This window comes from Rhodamnia argentea, chromosome 2, assembly GCF_020921035.1.
Source record: "Rhodamnia argentea isolate NSW1041297 chromosome 2, ASM2092103v1, whole genome shotgun sequence".
Taxonomy (NCBI): domain Eukaryota; kingdom Viridiplantae; phylum Streptophyta; class Magnoliopsida; order Myrtales; family Myrtaceae; genus Rhodamnia; species Rhodamnia argentea.
The window spans coordinates 20,599,305-20,620,542 of NC_063151.1; the positions used below are offsets into that span (position 1 = coordinate 20,599,305).

General features: G+C 39.8%; 2 protein-coding genes across 2 annotated transcripts; both read left to right on the forward strand.

Moving 5' to 3' along the window:
* Window positions 1-1,152: 1,152 nt before the first annotated feature.
* LOC115739453 (protein DETOXIFICATION 27-like) lies at window positions 1,153-11,407 on the forward strand. The gene is made up of 8 exons (XM_030672551.2): window positions 1,153-1,553; window positions 1,994-2,535; window positions 2,836-2,922; window positions 3,013-3,069; window positions 8,593-8,831; window positions 9,350-9,468; window positions 11,054-11,143; window positions 11,249-11,407. The coding sequence occupies exons 1-8, from the start codon at window positions 1,257-1,259 to the stop codon at window positions 11,324-11,326; spliced, it is 1,509 nt and encodes a 502-aa protein (XP_030528411.2). The 5' UTR covers window positions 1,153-1,256; the 3' UTR covers window positions 11,327-11,407.
* Window positions 11,408-13,704: 2,297 nt separating this feature from the next.
* On the forward strand, window positions 13,705-20,295 carry LOC115739455 (protein DETOXIFICATION 27-like). The gene is made up of 8 exons (XM_030672554.2): window positions 13,705-14,001; window positions 15,988-16,529; window positions 18,272-18,358; window positions 18,442-18,498; window positions 18,989-19,227; window positions 19,708-19,826; window positions 19,951-20,040; window positions 20,186-20,295. Exons 1-8 carry the CDS (start codon window positions 13,705-13,707, stop codon window positions 20,258-20,260), a joined length of 1,506 nt encoding a protein of 501 aa, XP_030528414.1. The 3' UTR covers window positions 20,261-20,295.
* Window positions 20,296-21,238: the final 943 nt, after the last annotated feature.

Consider the following 21,238-nt stretch of genomic DNA (forward strand, 5'->3'; position numbering starts at 1 on the left):
GGCTACAAAGCCCTCACCCCATCAAGGCATCGTGGCCTTGCCCATATCGGGCAAGGGCCGCTCTCCTAGTGACCTGAACATTTATATTTCAACTCAGATTGTACGTAACTCATGAAATTAATTGCATTTTTAATGAACTCTAGATTTGTTAACCTAAAATGAAGTTCCTAATTTCGTAATTATGCAGGAGGCCTATCAGAACTGCGTGGTAGTTGGTTCTATTAAATGTGCTTCAGAAGTTGTGCATCTTGATTGTCCCACTTTTTGTTTTCTTCCCTTTGGAATTAAAAGCGAATCACTACCAAATTCATAGTTTTAGTAACTAGTCCTCCAGCCAACCATTCCACACACACACCATCAATTTCTTTACTTCCCTCCGTCCTTTTCGCAACCCTCTTGTCATAGCATGTCTCTAGCATGTTCTAGTCACGTCAATAGAGCAAAAGCTAATCGTAAAGTAATAAAAGAAAAAAATCGGAGATTCATTCAAAGAAAATTTGGACAAATCTCTTTGACTGGTCGCTTTCTAACGAAGATCTGTCTACATCGAGGAAAATGGACCTCGAAGTATGTCGACGTCCTAAATGGAGCGAAGCATCGTCCAATTATACCATCGACGTCGACGCCGGAGAATTTCATCCCTTTTTAATAGGAAAAACTAATTGATCTAATACGATGGATAGAAGCAATCAAAACTCGTTATTTTCCACCGAGGTTGGAAGTTTAAGATGCCTGCTCGTTGAAGCGGACTCCGCATCCGAGGGCCACCAAAGCGAGAGAGAGTCAGAGTAGGTCAACAATGAAAATTTCAGCGACGAGCCCTCGATTCTTGAGCTGACATTCTCCTTGTTCCCACCCACCTCAATCGTCAAAATTTTCCGGATAAGAGAATTCACCGCTTCTTATCGTCCAATCTGTCTCCTCCACATGCGCAGTGCCTCCTTTACAGATGTTCTTCGTGGAATACTCCTTGCTCTCACCTGCTGTCCTGTCCTAGTGGCAAAGAGACGAAGTCCCGAGGCCAATGTGGGACCGTCCAATTTTTGGCTGTTGGGATCTGTTTGTGTTGGCCGATGTGAGAAGTTTCCGGCTTCTACCGTGAGAAGTCTCCTGCTTCCGCTGTGAGAACTGCTCTTTAACGCTTGACCTCCATCACCGATCATTTCACTGCCTTCTAGTTATCTGTGTTTGTCTTTGCTCTCGTTATCACGACACTTCCCTCTCTAGTGGCCAAGAAAAACCCGCTCGTCCTTTTCATGGCGACCGTCGATGGCAACGGCGACGCCGGCCAGCCTCTGCTGCGAGATTGGGTTGCGGATGGCGGCGGCGATGGTGGGGATCATGAAGACGAAGAGAAGACGTGCTTTAGCGCGAGAGCGTGGGCTGAGACGAGGAAGCTATGGCACATCATAGGCCCCGCCATCTTCGGCCGCGTGGCCCAGTACACCATGAACATCGTCACGCAAGCGTTCGCGGGGCACCTCGGGGAGGTTGAGCTTGCCGCCGTGTCCATCGCCATCAACGTCATCGTCGGCTTCAACTACGGCCTCTTGGTAAGTACAGGAAAGAAACAAAAATCTTCGCTCGCTAATTCTCTGATTAGACAGTACTTCTAATAGAGATGCTATTCGACATGACAAGTTTTGACAGGCTTAATTATATTGGCGCAAAATAAAATAAAAAGTATCATTGCGTTGCATCAAAAGATACGGCAGTGTCGCAGAAACTAGAGCGTCGGCCGACCACCATGACGAAGCGGAATTCAATGTCCGTGTCTATCGTCAGCTTTTGTATTTGTTATTCCAATTATGAGAGCAGTATCGTTTGTTTGTTCACGTCGGTATTGCTTCTAATACATTAAGGAAAGTTATTTTTAGACATCACTTTATCGACAAATCAGATGCTTGAAGTGAACGCACTCAATTGGACATGAAAACAGAAAGAGCAATCGAGAGTTTCATGTCGACTTTTGTGTTTGGATTGTGGTTATCAGTTAGGTATGGCAAGCGCGCTAGAGACATTATGTGGCCAAGCCTTCGGTGCGAAGAGATACCGCATGCTTGGCATCTACATGCAAAGGTCGTGGATCGTGCTCTTCCTGTGTTGCTTCTTGCTGCTCCCCTTCTATGTTTTTGCCGCGCCGCTCCTGAAGCTCCTAGGGCAGCCGGATGACGTGGCGGAGATGACGGGCACGGTGGCTCTGTGGCTTATCCCGTTGTACTTCAGCTTCGCCTTCCAATTCCCCCTGTGGAGGTTCTTGCAGAGCCAGCTCAAGACCCGGGTCTTGGCATGGGTCTCACTGGCCAGCCTAGCGATCAACGTGCTCACGAGCTGGCTCTCTGTCTACGTGTTCAACTTTGGCGTGGTGGGAGTGTCCGTCAGCTTCGATCTCTCTTGGTGGTTCTTGGTGCTTGCGTTGTACACATACGCTGCGAGCGGCAGATGCTCGCTGACGTGGACCGGCTTCTCCATGGAAGCTTTCTCGGGGTTATGGGAGTTTGTCAAATTGTCCGCTGCTTCTGGAGTTATGCTTTGGTAAAATGTCCTTATTCCTAGTCTCCATCTCCATGTAACGCTACGCATGCTTGACTCTGTCTTCTACATCGATCTAGCTCACGGAAAACCTAAGAGGGAACCTGCTCCATTACACAAGTTCTTGTAACTAAATTGAACTCGGGAAACTATGTCGTAACCGCAGCCAGAATATTCACATTCAAATTGAAACTTGGCACATCTTGAAAAGTTCGACCATGATCTATATCTCTGTCCCTTGTCTACATTTTGTCTTGGCCAGTAGGATTTGACGATCACGTTTTCTTCATACTATCCGAACAGTTTGGAGAATTGGTACTACGGGATATTGATATTAATGCCTGGATATCTACAAAACGCCACGGTTGCTGTAGATGCCTTGTCAATATGGTAACAGCTTATCTCCATCTTAATAATTTATCATTAAATAGATTTATTCACCAATGTCTCCGGACGCTTACAATTGTACGTATATGGCAGCATGAGCATCAACGGTTGGGAGATGATGATCCCTCTTTCCTTCTTTGCCGCAACCGGGTACTCTCTCTCTCTCTCTCTCTCATAGCCAAGAACAAAAGCAAGAAATTGAACTTAGACTCATCGTCGGGAATCATAATCAATCGCACTATAAATAGTTGACTGAAGGGTAGTATCCTCGGTAATTGTAGTTTATATTTGGACGAAATTGGTTCATCAACAACATTCGGTTATATACGATAAAGACGAGATTGCTTTACTACAAATAAATCTATTCAAATGGTCTTATATATGTTGAGTATAATGATTGTTGAACATTTTATTGAGTTTGAGCCCCAAAAAGAAAACTTTCCAATTTGAATAAATTTCCTATATGAGTGGTTTTTCAGTATGGATAGGTTTCCTATTTTGGATCCAATTTGTGTGTAAGAAGTGTGATTTCTTGTGAAGAGTATCCAAGAGATGACTTATTTATGAATTACACCCAGAGAGTTTCTAGTGTGGAAGCCAATTAAATCTTATGAGTATAAATTGTGAATTTCCTCATGAAATTGAGAGATTATTTCGTGAGAAATTATGGAGCTAAATACTACTTCAGGTTATTGGGAGTAATTGTGGATTAGGAAACATTATGAGCATTTGAGTAACTTGAGAACAGTTGTAATTTACATTGAATCACTTTATCTATAGTAGAAGTCTTAAGCGCTCTCTCTATGGATGTATGTCAAATAGACCAAACCACATAAATCCGGTGTTCGATTTATTTTCTTATTTTGTTTATTTTATTGTTCAATTTCTTGTTTTCGCAACAAAAGATCGAATATGGTGTTTGGTGAATATATTAAGAAATGAATCCGGTGACCAACGCAGTTTTCAAGTGGTGGGCATTGGGTGTAGCAACGTAGTCCTAATGGTAGCCTTCATCATTTGCTTTGGATAAAGAGACCATGGATGAAGGTGGGTATTGGTGCATTAGGATACCCAAATAAAGATTGAACAACCCTAATATTAAGTTCACACGTAAGTGGGAGATTGTTGAGATGCAAGTGTGAGTAATATTAGGAAGTCCAATATCCGATAAGTGAAGTCGTATGAAGCATTTAATTATCATAGTTGGCCAATAACATATTGGCTCAATATTTAATTGAAGTTGAGTTGAACTTGATATGTTGACAAGCTCTAACTTGGGCTCTCTCTTGACTATCTCCCTTGGTTTTTGCTGTGCACTCTTAACAAACTAGGCTTGGCCGAGTTGAAGCGAACCGATGGTGGCAAAAGAAAGAAAAATGAAAATCAACAGATTAAATGGGAAGGATTTTAGCTTCCGAGAGAAGCAAATTGAAGATTATTTATATTAAAGGAATCTACGCTTGCCCCTATCTCGAGAGAAACTTGACTTGATGGACCACATTAATTAGGAATTGTTGGATAGATAAATGTTGGCTGTTATTCGGCTAATTTTTGTCTTGTAATGTCATGTTTAACATCATGAAATAGAAGATCACAACGGGTTTGAGGATTATTTGTATTAGAGGAATTTTCCCTTGCCTCCACCCATCGAGAAACTTGGCTCGATGGAGTAAGTTGATTGAGAATTGCAGGAGAGATAAGTGTTGGGTTATTCAGCTAATGTTGTGTTGTAACATCATGTTTAACATCATGAAAGTGAATTCCACTGTGGGTTTGATGAAGACTCAAACATATACGATAACCCATCTATGATCAACAAAGTTTACTTGATGTGACATTTGTTTAACTTAAAGATGGGTCAAGTATGTGGTTTGGTTATATCATCCTTACTACGTGATAGTTGGAATACCACTCAAACTGTTATTAGTAATTCCTCTAGGTCTACAAGTTTAACCTTTGATGAGGCTTGTGATTTGATTTTGAGTGGGGACACTTGTAGGAAAGAATCTGATGAACATATGCATGTTGCTTTAGTAGATGAAGGTAGGGAAAGAACTAGTACTCGTGTTAGTAAAAGTAGTATAAATCCGAATAGACCTAGTCATTTTAGAATTGCCGGTATCGTATGTTGGAATAGTGGCAAGAGGGACATCTCATAATGGATTGCCTTAAGTTGAAGAAAGAGAAGGATAAGAGAATTAGAGTTGATTCTGTTGATGTTGTTGCGGTTGTAGCTGACTGTAATTTGGATACTACTGATTTTTTATTGTCTATTACCGAGGATTCGTAGTTTTACAAATAAATTGTGAATTTTGATTGTTTGCTTCACGCTATACAAAATAGGAATTGATTTTCTACTTATTAGTACATAGAGAGTGGTGAGGATTAGTTGGGAAACAATACTGAGCATGATGTTGTACGTGTGGGCTGTGTTAGAATTAGAATGCATAATGGCACAATGATGACATTAACTAAAGTAAGGTATGTTCCAAAATTAAAGAATAACCTAATTTCTTTCAGTGCCTTAGATTCAACTAGGTTTTGGTATATTTTAGAACATGCAGTCTGAAGTTTGTTTGAGTTTCCCGAATGTTAATGAGAGGAATCAAGCACGATGGCTTGTATGAGCTTCAAGGTGAGATAGTAACGAAGTTTTTCCATGGAGTCATTGGATTGTGCAATATGCGTTTAGAGTACATTAGAGAGAAAAGTTTGAAGATTTTAAGTGAAAGAAATCTATTTTGTGGTTATGTGTTTGGTGATATGAATATACGTATGTGTTGTAACTTGAACGAACAACGGAAAGTGCAATTTAGTTCGACTGTCGGAGAAACCACAGAGATTGCAAAGTTCATTCACTTGGATGTATATAGATTGACACAATTTCTTTCAAGGAAGAGTGCCATATTTATGCTAACAATTGTGGACAACTACTCGAGAAAGTCTTTGGTATTTGTGCTTAAGCACAAGTTTGATGATGTTATTAGGATCATGTAGCCGACAACTTTGATTGAAAATGAGACCGGCAAGACAATAAAGTATGTGCGGACTATTAGTAGCATAGAGTTATGCTCGAAGCTATTAAAGTGATTTTGGAAAATTACCAAAAAAAATCTTAAATCTATTATAATTCTGCTAATTTAATCTAGACATTTTAATTATGTCAATTGAGTCATAAACCATTTCATATTTTATCAATTGAGTTCATCCAACCAATTGTGGCCCAAAATTGATGGCATGGATGTCGGTTGTCCATTGACCATCCCATGTGACATTGCTGGTGTTGACATGATTTTTTTGAAAATTTTCTTTTCTTTTCTACCATTTTTTTTTTCATTATTGTTAAGGGCTGGTAGGAGGCCATCGGCTACCAGCCGATGCCCGATGCCCGACGACGTCCTCTACTTGCTGGGCATGGGTTGTGGGCCCTCGTACATATTTGTTCAGATTTGAGCGAGAATCTCAAGCCCTTATCCAGTGGGTGGCAAGGGCCACGAACCTCGCCCAGTATACGGCATAGGTAGCCGGGCTCGACGGTGATCGCCGACCTCCGTCCAACCTTAGCAATAAAAAAAGGAAAAAAAAAAACAGTAAAACTTTTTTATTGGTTGATAAAAATTCCAATGAATGGCCGGCATCCGCGCCATGTAGGATAGTCGATGAATGACTGGCATCCTTGTTATCAATTTCAAATCAAAATTAACTAGATGGACTCCGGTGATAAAATGTAAAAATATTTAAGACTAAATTAGCGTAATTAAAAAATTTGGGATTAAACTGGAGGACTCTTTTGGTAATTTTTCGAACAAATTCTACATAATAAAGACATGGTGAGACATCGCACTAGTGCTAGTGGATCACAACATGTTACAAAGTTTATAAAAAAAAACATTAAATTCTCTCTAGTGTTGTTATATCTAGGAGATTCCTAGCAAACGCTTAGTACGACAAGCTACCTAATAAATATATCCACATCGATTGCGGTTAGATGTCAAATTCCTGAATAAGTATGGCGAAGTAATGTTACTGATTATTCTGTTGTTAGAATATGTAGTTGTCCATATAATGTTCAAGTAAATGGTGATAAGCTCGATGGAAGGACAAAAAAATATGCTCCTAAGCTATGCACATGGTGAAGAGCATCCAATTGTGGTGCTTGAAATTAACTTCAGTTTTCAGCAAAGAAGTTACATTGAAGAGTCTCTGATACTTCTAGATGTGAGTGTTATTGGCCGGTGTAGCTCAAGGTGGAGTTCCATCTAGAAACTTTTGAGGTAACGGGTACTAGCGGAGTAATCGACATTAATGGTGCTTGTGGTGAGGTGGACTCTGTAGAACTAGCAGTTATTGCAACCGCTGAACTTGACATGGTACTTATTCGATCTTCTAACGGATATGGATGCCATAATGATTTTGTTTTATCTGTGGTTGATGAGGTTATGTTAGAAAATCCTTGTGAAGCGGTTAAAGGTGCAAGTGGAGGTTGTACTTTTATGAGGTGTACAGTTATAGGTAATTTCAATCGAGACTTGGACTTAAAAGATATCTGTGATGGTTAAGCCCAAGAGGGGCCATGGAAGAGTAGTAGTGAAATTTGAATTTACAGCGAAGCAATTATGACTTGACTCTAGGCGAAGGTGGAGATTGTTAAAAAAATGTCGCAAGTTTGAGCCCAACAAATGAAACTTTCCTTATTTGAATAAATTTCCTTATTAGAGTTGTTTCCTAATTCAGTGGTTTAAAATTAAGAATATATTTTCTATTTTAGATCCAATTCTTGTATATATATGAGAAGTGTGACTTCTCATGAAGAGTATCCAAGAGACGACTTTTTCGTGAATGACACCATGAGATTTTTTTGTGCGAAAACCAATTAAATATTGTGAGTAAGATTCGGGAATTCAATTATAAAATTGAGAGATTATTTCTTGAGAAATCATGGGGCTAAACAATATTTGAGGTTATTGGGTGTAATTTATGGTTGGAAACACTAAGAGTGCTTTAGTAACTCGAGTGTGATTGTAATTTCCGTTGTATTGCTTGATCTATAGTGGAATCATTTTTTATTCTGCTCATAGATAAAGGTCACACCAGCCGAAACACGTAAATTTAGTGTCTGATTTATTTTCTTATTCGTTTTATTTTACTGTTCGGCCGGTTGTCTCCACAATTATTTTGATGGAAAATAATTTTATTATTTATAAATAAGAGTAAGTTTTATGGATGCCGCATTATCCATTTTTTTTTAGCAATTTAAGCAAAGTCCCACGTACAAGTACAAGTCCAAACTGCTAAAATAACACTATAGACAAACCATGCAGAAAGTGTGCTTATATAACGTAGAAAACTGACATAAAGGTAAACTTCATCTTGGTTTTTTTTTTTTTTTGCATCAGCTTTTGAACGTATTGTCATACCTTCAAAAGCATCGAAACTTGTGAATGGTTTAAGTATAATCAACTAAGCATTAGGTCGCAATAAGATCTATTTCTTGAACTTTTTGTGTACTCAACCTGTGAAAAATAAGTTTCTATACTATTATACAACCTCAATTTGTTTTTCCAAGAGTCAAAAAACTCTCTTTCACCTTCCGCAGAAAAAGCTTCCAAAATCAAGAACTCGTTTTATTTATTGTCCCTTCAATCTCTAATCTCTAGTTCACTTAATATTCAGAGTAAGGGTGGCAAATGAGCTTGGAGCTGGGAACAGCAGGGCCACAAAATTTGCAACCATCGTGTCGGTTGTGCAATCAACAGTTATCGGTTGCTTCTTCTGTGCTCTCATCATGGTTTTGCATGACAAATTTGCATACATTTTCACTTCTTCTGCTGATGTTCTTGAAGAAGTGGACAAGCTCTCCTATCTTCTAGGCATCACCATACTACTCAACAGTGTTCAGCCCGTTCTATCAGGTAAACCTTCAAAACCATCTATTAATATACAGGTTTTCTGCAAGTCTTCTTTTCCATATATCCATTTGTGGAAGATCACATGATGTAATGGTGAAAATGAAATTTCTGTGACATTGTTGTCTGGTTGATCATAAGGGTCCATTCAAAGAAAAGGAAATGGTATTTTCGGTACAAGTTAGGTATTGACGTACGGACAAGTTCGACAAAGTGAGATATTTGAAATGCTTAGCACTAACCCAATTGATCATTTGGTGATTTGTTATTAGCATCCAATATAACCTTAAACTAGAATCTTACAAACAAAGCATGATATTCATAGAACAAATGGCTTGATTCCATCTAGAATTTACTCAAAGTAAGCATAACAAAACTTCAACTCTATTTGGATCCCTCTCACTACAACTCAAATTAGCTGCATGAGATTTAGGGTCGGTTGGACTAGTTAGAGGCGGTTTCCTCTATGAGCAGTAATTTCTTTTCACTTTACATCATACACTCGAGTTTCATCGATGCGACAGGAGTTGCCGTTGGATCGGGATGGCAAGCCTATGTTGCATTTATCAATTTGGGATGCTACTATGTTGTCGGCCTACCTCTTGGATTTCTCATGGGATGGGTTTTCCACTTAGGTGTTGTGGTAAAATTTTAGATCCTTTGTTTAACTTATCACTTCATTTTTTTTTAATATGCTCTATTAGATTGGCTCCATTTCTTTCGCGAAAAATATGACGTTTTTGGAAAATGACATTTCTCAAGAAATAGACAATATTTTCCGGTGTTTGGCTGAGATTTGAAAATATTTTTGTGTAGTAAGGAAAATCTATTTTTATTTTCCGTGTCTTGTTTGGTCGAACATTGTTGACATGGAGACCACTTGTTCTACAGGGAGACCACTCATTCTAATGTGGATAATTTTTAATGTTTAAGTAAAAAATAATAATAATAATAATTATTATTATTCTATCTTTTTCTTTTTTCTTCTTCCCTAGCCACCACCAGTCGACAACGGCCATAGACGAGCTCGAGCTACCCGGATCAGTCGGTCCTCGAGCTTGCTGGCCTCGGGCAAGCCGGTGCTAGCCGAGATTTGGCAAGCCTCGAGCTCATTGGCCATCGCTGATGCCGACGACTAGCTGATGAAGAAGGACAAAAGAAAATAAATTGGAAATGAAGAAAATTTAAAAGAAAAAGACAAAATGAAAGTTTATTAGAAATTTTGGATTTTTTTTAAATTGTTAAAAGAAAAAGGAGGATGAAGGAGTTTAGTTAGGAAAGATGAGGAAAAATAATTTCCTCTCTTCAAAAAGAGAAAAATCATTTTTCTCACTTTTGAAGATGTTTTTTTGGGAAAATTATCAAAAAAATTCTAAACTTATTACAATTGTGCCAATTCAACCACAAACTTTTTTTTTTTAGCCAATTCAATCCTAAACCTATTATAATTGTGCAAATTCAATCAATCCGACTAATTTTGACCAACCGATACTAGCGTAGATTTTTTTACACAATGTTTTAATATTTCTCCAATTATGTATTTATTTTTTAATTCTTAATTTTTTTCCTTTTTTTTGTCTTTTCTTTTGTTAGGGTTGGCGGGAGGCCACTAGCCACCGGATTAGGGCAAGGGCTCGCAACCATCACCTAGTGACCGACGGGGACCATGATTCCTCGTTGGCTACAACGAGGGTCGCAACCCTTGCCCAACCGTGAGCGAGGGCTCATGGCCATCACCGGCCACTTGGTGAGGGTCGTGAGCCCTCGCCTAGTGGCGAGGTGGGCTCGCAGGCCCTCACCCAGTGGCTTGTGGCCTTTTGGTAGCCCTAACAAAAAAAAGCATAAAAGAAAAAAAAAAAAGACAGGAAAAAAATTACTAAAAATAAAATAAAATTAAAAAAATCTCAAAATTTTGTTAAAATTTCCCACGTCAACGCTGATTGTGCTATATCAATAATTTCTTGTCAAAATTGACCGGATGGACTAAATTGGTACAATTGCAAAAAGGTTTAGGATTGAATTGGCACAATTGCAGAGACATGATAATTTTCCAGTGTTCTTTCCATATGTGGAAAATATTTTCTTGAATAGTTTATTCCCTGTGAACCATACGCCGAAAAATTTGGGAAATATTTTTTCAAAAGTTGTTTTCCCTGAAACAAATGAAGCCTTATGCTCAATAATAAGATAATTTAATGAATGCTAAGGAGAAATTGGAATAACTGCAGGGTATTTGGGGTGGAATGATTTTTGGAGGCACTGCTGTTCAAACTGTTATATTGACCATAATAACAATTCGATGTGATTGGGAGAAAGAGGTAATCTTCAAGCTTATTTCATTTTCTTCTGAAGAATCAAACATAATTTGTGTTTTGTACCGAATGAAATCTCATCTGCATTTTTGTGATAACGGCTGAACGTAGGCGGAGAAAGCAAAAGCGCGGGTTGCGAAATGGTCAACTCCGACCCTCGAAGATGATGAATCAGCAGGGGCTAGTTAAAACTCCCCATTTGAAGCTAGCTATCCAAATGACTCGGTGTTGCATGAATATAGTCGAGTATGGAAATGATTTCTCTGATTATTCATACTTAGCATAATTAATTTATTAATCAGTTGCCAGCTCAATACGACTGATCATAGTGCAATGTCATTTATCATTGATTATCGTTTTTTACACGTGTAGTTCTTTAATGTGATTGGCTGAATCTGTTTTACTAACGTTTACTATATATATCTCCCCTCATGTAGGTTTAGTGTAATAGCAAGGATGAGGCAATAGAAATTAAAACTATGTAGCCGTTAGTGATCTAGTGTCTAATTTGATGTGATTCCTGGAACTAAGAAGGCATCATGTTCATTTCGTTCATGGGCTTTCATATGTACCTTTGCTACGAGTCAAGCTAGGTGATAAGTTGGATAGTTGTTTCATTGTTGTCTTTCAATTCTCTTTTCTTCTTAGGAAAAAAGGAAATTATAAGTGTCATAATTTACATACGGCGTTCACTTTAGAGCTAAAAGTTTTTTAGGGGTCTACTTGAGTGCCACTTTAGTGAAAATTCGATCACTTCTATGCCATTGGTGATTTCTTCTGTCGAAAAATTTGATGGCTAACTTATCACTGAAGAAATCTAATTTGCAAAAAGAGATATTGTTGGCCTTTATTCTCGCCCGCAAATTGAAGATTGGCCGTAAATTAGGGCCAAGAAGCAAACCTTGACCCCGATGCTGCCATCATCGTCAACTCTCGTCCTCGGCGCTAGGAACCACCCCATACAGTTGTCGAAGGCCTCGGGCAACACTGAATCGAAGGTTGCCTAAGGCTGGGAAAGTCAGATCTGGGCTTGGCGATGTCGGATTCGACATGCGCCGCACAAAGACAAAGGATAAAGCTCGATGGCTTGGGGATCGATGCTCGGGGCGGTGCCTGGCAACTCAGTGCTGAGCTTGCGACAGCAAGGGAGCAGCAACGAGGCTAGCAAGTTGCTGTGGCGATGGCCCGCGCGGCGGAGATGATCAATTCCCGTTGGACAAAACAACGGCAGTAAATGAAACAGATAGGTAATTGAAAAGGCACGTGCCCGCGGTTCCCCTCTTGTGCTTTTCTTTTACAGCGGTGATTCCAGGGCGTTGGTTTGGGGGTTTGAAATTTCAAATTTTACGGCATATGAAAATGAGAAATTGCTTCCCTAACACTACCGTTAGGGACGGTAATTTTAACCGTAAATTCACACATTATCACCGCGTATTTGTATAAATTATTCATTGATTGAGAAACCGTACAGTGAGAAATAACCGACAGTATTATCGGACTTTCGGATTAGCATCTTCCTTTAAAAACCAAAGAGAATATTTGATAGGTCATTCACCTTTTTCTGCGACTTTCTCTTTTTATCTTCAGTTCCTCGGTGGGTTATCTGTGATTTCTCAATGTTTACTCCTTGTTTGTCTATTGATCCTGCAAAGTTTTTCGTGTAGAGACCCAAAGATAGATGAAAAGGGAAACAGAAGAATCGTGGGCTTTAATATGCTTCAGTGGGCGTGTACTAGTCTTTGTAATGTAGATGGGTTACACGCTTTGCGGAATTTAAGAAATTGTCAATGGCGTCCCTCGACTTTGACTTGATGGCGATGGTCTTCCTTGTTAGGGTTTTCACAAAGATCTGCACTGCTTTTCGCAAGGCATTTAATTTTTAGCGACTCATCTAGTCATTCATTGTATAAGAAAATTAGGAGTCAACCCTGACATCTGGCACACATAAATTGCATTACAATTGGACTGACTTAAGTAGGGAGGCTTTGAGCTTAATCTAGACTAAGCTCGCAAGGGCACAAAATTTTATTTAAGCCCACTGAGCACATGATACGGCCCAAAGTCACACGTGCCATCAACATGTGATGATCTAACTAGGATAGATTGCTTTCTTCAGTTAAAAATCGCACGTGAGGTGCCGTGCTGTGTCGTGCCGTGCTGTTCCCACGTACCTTGCTTGTCAAACTTTTCCAGGATAAGAAAAGAAAATCAGAATTTCTTCTGGTCCCACTGAGCTCCTCCAGGTGCGCAGGAAAAGGTCCCTCGTTTGCACTTGTACTTGATGAAATACTATTTACTACTCTCTCACCTGTCCCACGGTCGCAAAATAGACGAATCCCGAAAGACTCGTGTTTTGGATCACATGATTGCTGTTTGGATCCATGTAGGCCAATGTGAGAAGTTTTCCAGCTTCTGCTCAAGACTTGATCCTGTCCAGAGGTTCTCGTCCATTACTGATCATTTCATTGCCTTCTAATTATCAGTATTTCTCTTTGCTCTCATTATCACAACCTTCCCTCTCTAGTGACCAAAACAAAAACAAAAACAAAAAAACCGCTGTTCCCTTCATGGCGACGGTCGACCGCGATGGCAACGCCCACCAGCTTGTGCTGCAAGAACCAGCGGCGGATGGGGACCCCCACGGCAGGGATCATGAAGACGAAGAGAAGACGAGCTTGAGCAGGAGAGCGTGGGCTGAGACAAGGAAGCTGTGGCACATCATCGGTCCCGCCATCTTCGGCCGCATGGCCCAATACACCATGAACATCGTCACGCAGGCTTTTGCGGGACACCTTGGGGAGGTTGAGCTTGCCGCCATGTCCATCGCCATCAATGTCCTCATCGGCTTCAATTACGGCCTCTTGGTAAGCACTAAGCACAGAAACCCAACAAATCTTCACACCTAAATTCTTTGATTCGATATTTCATTGGATGGTACTCCGATAGAGAAGTTATTCATCAAGACAATTGAGGACCCAACAACTTAGACATTTCTTAGTGGGTACTCCAATATAGAAGTTATTCAACGAGACAATTGAGGACCCAACAACTTAGACAATGTAAAGTTTTGATAGAGTAGATTTATACTGACGCAAAAAAAAAAAAAAAAAAAAATACCATCACCTTGTATCAAAAGTAGGGGTGATCGGTTCTAGGATGGGTGGTTCCTATCCTAGATCCGAGAATCTCTCCTTGGGGACCGGTTTCGCAAAATGCAAACCGTCCGCTTATTCCATGGATCCACCAAGAACCGAACCATCGGTCCGGTCCAGTTTTCGGTTGGATCTTGGTTACGGTCCTATCGAGCACCAACATTAATTAAAAAAGAAAGGGGAACCACCCTAAATCGGGAGATGACTTTTGAGGATGTATCAATAATCAACGGTTACAACACTAGCCCACATTACCACGACAATCAGAATCTCACAAGTTTCTATTACCTTGGCTTCTTAATGGTCTACCTCCTACAAGGCGTCAACACTGGACTTAAATTGCACCTTCTTACAAATGCATGACATTAGATTGCAAAGTTCATGAAAAAACCACAGTCAAGGTTTTTATCAAAGAGTTTCCTCATCCATGACTAAGTAAGAATAATTATCAACAGATTGCATTTTAATTCCTAGGTCTTCATCTTTCTCGTAATCTCTCTTGTATCAACTAAATTACATAAAATAGGTATTAGAACAGAGGCCTCTCCAAACTTGTAGCATTCAACGATAAAAGACATTCAGCCATAAATATGAGGACATAATGGGATGAAATTCATCCTTATAAGCCACGGCAAATTAGAGTTTTCCAATAGAATTGAATCACACTGTCACCCGAAACCGGGAGATGTCATCAACATAAATTTCTTCACTTTCTGGACTTTGGGCCTTTGAGGGAGATGGCTTCAAAGCCTTCAATTAAAAGATAATACATTTATATTATACAAAAGGATCGGTCCGGTTGGGTCGGTTGGATGGTTCCCACCCGAAATCGGGAACCAAACCGGTACCCGCCGGTTCTAGAAATTTGGAATCGGGAACCAGATCCGTACCCGCCGGTTACGATCCAAAATGAGCCAATTGGGTACGGTCCGGTCCGGTTTGGTTGGATCATGGTTTTTTTCCTCACTCCTAATCAAAAGTGTGGGTTTGAAATAATATCACAGATAGGTGAGTGTTGGCCGGCCACCATGGCGAAGCCGAGGTCGCCGCCCACGTCTGTAGTCAACGCCGTGAAGGTTTCAACTTTCATTTAAAGTCACTGCAGTAGATTAAGTTAGATTATCTTGTAATGAATCGATGTGCCTTGATTGGATCCCACATCAAACGACAAATTGTGCCACCTTAGTCGTAGAAAATGTCCGATATTTGCCAATGGAGCGCTAATAACTTTTTGTAGGTAGCTAGAGTAGAACTTTCAGGATTAATAAGAGGTAGATCTGCGCAAGTATTGAGGTGATGATGCATGTTATTACGTCTTGAAAGACGGGGACACATTTAATCTCGTTTCGCATGTGGAGGTTCGTTCAAACTAGATGTGAAGGTGCATTCCACAATTTGCTAGCTTCGAAAATCAAGTTTGACTCTCATTGAAAGGAATTTAAACATGAAAGGGGTCGAGGCAATCTCAATCCGCAAACCCATTGTAGTGATTATGTCAAAATTATGGGGTGTGGGGGCAGTATCTTTTGCTTGTGTGTGCATGGTATTCTAAGGAGAACACTTTTTTTGTACAACACTTGACGGATGAATCGGGTGCTCGAAGTGATTTTAGCTAGCTACACACTCAATTTGACATGAAAAGAGGAACATAAATCAGGAGTTTCATGTCAACTGTTGTATTTGGACTGCGGTTATTAGTTAGGTATGGCGAGCGCACTAGAGACGTTATGCGGCCAAGCCTTCGGCGCGAAGAGATACCACATGCTTGGCATCTACATGCAAAGGTCGTGGATCGTGCTCTTCCTGTGTTGCTTCTTGCTGCTCCCATTCTACGTGTTTGTGGCGCCGCTCCTACAGCTCCTAGGGCAGCCGGACGACGTGGCAGAGATGACGGGAACGGTGGCTCTGTGGCTTATCCCGTTGCACTTCAGCTTCGCCTTTCAATTCCCCCTGTGGAGGTTCTTGCAGAGCCAGCTTAAGACCCAGGTCTTGGCATGGGTTTCGCTGGCCAGCCTAGCGATCGACGTGCTCGTGAGCTGGCTCTCCATCTACGTGTTTGACTTCGGCGTGGCGGGGCTCTGCGTCGGCTTGGATCTCTCTTGGTGGTTCTTGGTGCTCGCGATGTTCGCGTACACCGTGTGCGGCCGTTGCCAGCTGACATGGACCGGCTTCTCCATGAAGGCTTTCTCGGGGTTATGGGAGTTCGTCAAACTGTCTGCTGCTTCCGGTGTTATGCTTTGGTAAAAGTTCGCACTCTTAGTCTCCATCTCCACGTTACACAATACTGAGTCTGTGTTCGACGGGCTTTTTTCCAAACCAAGATTAAAAAAAAAAAAATTACCAAATCAAGTGTAAAAAAAATTTATTTATCAAATCAAGTGCCGCTCGGCAGTCCAATTGCCGAGTGGGCAGTGCGCGTATTTTTCTTTTTAATTTTGTATGCATTCTGCCGAGCAAGTATTGGCTTTTTTTTTTTCAAGTTGTAGATTGGCTTGCTCGGCACTCACTCAACCTTCTTTTTTTAAAATTTTTTTTATTGTGTTCTTTTTTAATCATTTTTTAATTTCTTTTTCTTATTTTCTTTTAGTCATTTTTTTTATTATTCAATTTGTTCTCTACAATAGATAAAATATTAATGAAATTCCTATATAATACAATGTTCTATGTTAACGAGCGAGCGACCGAAATCGAGCCCGCCGAGCGAACGCTCGCTCCGCGGGGTTGAGGTTCGCTCGCTGGCTCGTTCGTTCGTTCGCTCCGTAGCCTCGATGGTTCGTTCGCTCACTCGTTCGTTCGCTCCCTGGCCTCGATCATTCATTCGCCTCATGTATACATGCTATGTCAGAGCAAATCAAGCCATCCTAGTCTCATTATAGGGTGAGGAAAGGGACTATCGGAATAGAGCGCGTGCACCGTGTTTATAAATTTAACGCTCATGTTTACGTTGTGTGCTGTGGTTTCCTTGCCACGCCTAGTGCTCAATGGAGTAGACTCACTCAGGAACGCATCTTTCCGTAAATTGGAATTATTTGCAAGAATGAGTTTGGGCAAAGGAACCGGTGCGACTATGTTGGACGATGAGGATGAGTTGCAAATGGATTTCTCGTGGGATCTCTCCTTCCAACCGAACCCGATAGGTCTTTGATGGAGAGAGTTCACCACGAATTGAAGATTGAGGATGAGAAAGTGAACGATCAAGGCCGCGGAGCGAACGAACAAGCGAGCAAGCGAGCCTCAACCCCGCGGAGCAAGCGAGCGAGTGAACGAGTGATCAAGGCCGCAGAGTGAACGAACGAGCAAGCGAACGAATGATCAAGGTCATGGAGCGAACGAACTACCAAGCGAGAGTTTGCTCTGCGGGCTCGATCGTTCGTTCGCTTGCTCGTTAACACAAAACATTGTATTATATAGGAATTTCATTAATATTTTATCCATTCCAGAGAACAAATTGAATAATAAAAAAAATGATTAAAAGGAAATAATAAAAAGAAATTAAAAATGATTAAAAAAGTAAACAATAAAAATAAAATTTTAAAAAGGTTAAGTGCCAAGCAAGCCACTCAACAACTTTTCTGCTTGCTTGGCAGTATGACCGCCGAGTAAGCATAAAAAATTTTAAAAAAAATATGCGCCTTGTCCACTCGGCAATCAGATCGCCAAGTGGGAAATTTTTTTGCTTTTTTAGCCCGCTCGGCAACAAGAGCGCTAAGCGGCACCTGATTTGGTAAATAAAATTTTTTTACACTTGATTTGGTAATTATTTTTTTTATCTTGGTTTGGAAAAAAGCCCGTGTTCGACGTTGTTCTTGCTAATTATATTTTACGACAAATCTAAGTAGGGAACGTGCTCCATATCATGACTCTGGTTTTCACTTGTTCTTCCAACTAAATTCAACTCAGGAAACTAAGAATATTCACTTGCAGTTTGGAGAATTGGTCATTATAATTTGATCGCCATATTTTCTTGGTACTTTTCGAACAGTTTGGAGAATTGGTACTACAGGATATTGATACTAATGACAGGATATCTACAAAACGCGACGGTAGCGGTGGATGCCCTGTCAATCTGGTAACAATTTATCATCAGAAACATTATTCGCTAAGTGTCTCCTAGGACGCAGCTGATAGTTCATAATTGTACTTACATGGCAGCATGAGCATCAATGGTTGGGAGATGATGATCCCTCTTTCCTTCTTTGCCGCAACCGGGTACTTTCTCTCTCATAGCCAAGATTGTTTTACTGTAAGTAAGAATAACTCTGTACAAATGGTTTTGTGTGGGCTGAGTATAATCATTTAGATGGACAACGATGTAGATTATTTATTAATTAAGAGAAAGTCAAGCAAAGTCCCAAGTGCCAACTCCAAACCGTAAAAATGAAAGTACAGACAGCACAAAATGTGTCAATATAACGTAGAAAACCGACACTTTTTAGATTTTTGCATCAGCTTTTGAAAGTATTGTCGTGTCTTCAAAAGCTTGGACACTTGTGAATGGTTTAAATATAATCAACTAAGCATTAATTCTCAATAAGTTTTACTTCTTGAACTTATTGTGTACTTAACCTGCGAAAGTTATGTTCCTTTTCAAGAACAACAAAACTCTTTTTCACCTTCCGCAGAATAAGCATCCAATATCAAAAGATCTTTTTATTTATCATTCCTTCAGTCTTCAATCTCTAGTTCCCTTGATATGCAGAGTGAGGGTGGCGAATGAGCTTGGAGCTGGAAACGGCAGGGCCGCGAAATTTGCAACCGTCGTGTCGGTTGTGCAATCAACAATGATTGGTTGCTTCTTCTGTGCTCTCATCATGGTTTTGCATGACAAATTTGCGTATATTTTCGCTTCTTCCGCTGATGTTCTTGAAGAAGTGGACAAACTCTCTTATCTTCTTGGCATCACCATACTACTGAACGGCGTTCAGCCTGTTCTATCAGGTAAATCTTCATAACCATCTACTAATACTCAGGATTTCTGCTTGTTAAGTCTTCTTTTCCATTATGCAATGGTGAAAAAGAAATTTCAGCGCTATTGATGTTTGATTGATCACAAGGGTCCATTGAAGGATGGTATGTTCGGTACATGTCCTGTATTGAGGTACGGTCAAGTTCGACTAAGCGAGATATTTGATATGTTTAACATTAACTCAATTGATCATTTGGTGATTTGTTATTAGCATCCAACTATAACCTTAAACTAGAATCTTAAAAAACAACGTATGATATTTCAGATAACACATTGTTTGATTCCATCTAGAATTTACTCAAAGTAAGCATAATAAAACTTCAACTCCATTTGAAATTCTCTCACTACAACTCAAAATCGCTACACGTTGGAATACATAGAGGCGCTTTTCCTCTCCGAGAAGTAATTTGTTTCCACTTTACAACATACTTCGAGTTTCATCAACGCGACAGGAGTTGCTGTTGGATCGGGATGGCAAGCGTACGTTGCATACATCAATTTGGGATGCTACTATATTGTTGGTCTACCTCTTGGATTTCTCATGGGATGGGTTTTCCACTTAGGTGTCGTGGTAAATTTTGGATCCTTCCTTTAGCTTGTCACTTCATTTTCTTTTTTTCATCATATGCTTTGTCGCTTAAGCTCCATAAGCGTATTGTTTTATTAATGTTGAGGAAAACTTGGAATAACTGCAGGGTATTTGGGGCGGAATGATTTTTGGAGGCACTGCTGTTCAAACGGTTATATTGACCGTAATAACGATTCGATGTGATTGGGAGAAAGAGGTAAACTTCAAGTATATTTCATTTTCTTTTGACCAGACAAGCATGAGTATAAGCATTCCCTACCTGGTTGCCTTTTTTTCATGGTAACTTGCTTTTGTACCGGATGAAATCTCCCTTATAATGCTGTGATAATGGCTTAATGCAGGCGGAGAAAGCTAAAGCGCGGGTTGCGAAATGGTCAACTCCAACCCTTGAAGATGATGAATCAGCGGCTAGCTAAAACTCCTTATGTGAATTTGGCTATCCAAATGAATCTACATATAGGCGAGTATGGCAATGGTTTATCTGATTATTCATAGCTAGCATAATTAATTTTACTAATCAGTTGCCAACTCAATATGATTGATCATATTGCTATATTTTTCATTATTAATTATCCTTTTCTATACATATAGTACTTTAATGTGATTGGCCAAAATCTGTTTAACTAACTTTTCTATGAATATCTCCCCTCATGTAGGTTTAGCGTAGCAGCAAGTGATGAGGATATATTGGACCAGTAGCAATTGTAACTCTCTAGCCGTTGGTGATCTACAGTCTAATTTGATGTGATTCCTAGAATGTATAATGTTCATTTCGTACATTGGTTTTCCTATATACCTTTGCCATAAGTGTCAAATTAGGTGATAAATTGATTAGCTGTTTCATCATTTTATTTCAATTCTCTTAGGAAAATAGGAAACTATAAATGCTATAACTTTCATACGACGCTCACTTTAGTACCAAAACTCTTCTAGCAATCACTTCAGTGCCATTTTAGAAAAAAATATGGCCACCGGCCATCGACGTAAAGAAAAGGGAAAGGAAGAAAAATGAAAATAAAATAAAAGTATTAAAAATATCTATGTCAATATTGGTCGTGTCACGTAGAACAGCGGGTGCCCATGTCTGAATTAGTGTCAATGCAATAAGTTTAGGACTTTTTTGGTACTTTCCCTATAGTCTTCATAATATAAATGGGTTATATGTTTTATGGAATTTAAGAAGTTGTCCTTGGTGTCACTCAACTTGACCCAATGATGATGGTCTTCCTCGTTAGGATTTTCACAAAGACGTGCATAATTTCTTCACAGTTGTTAACATCTAAATTTTGAAAACCCCATTTAATCATTCATTGCAAAAGAAAATTAGGAGTCTAACCCTGACACCTATCAATAAAATCTTATGAATTTGTACAGTATGAGCATTATCATTTATT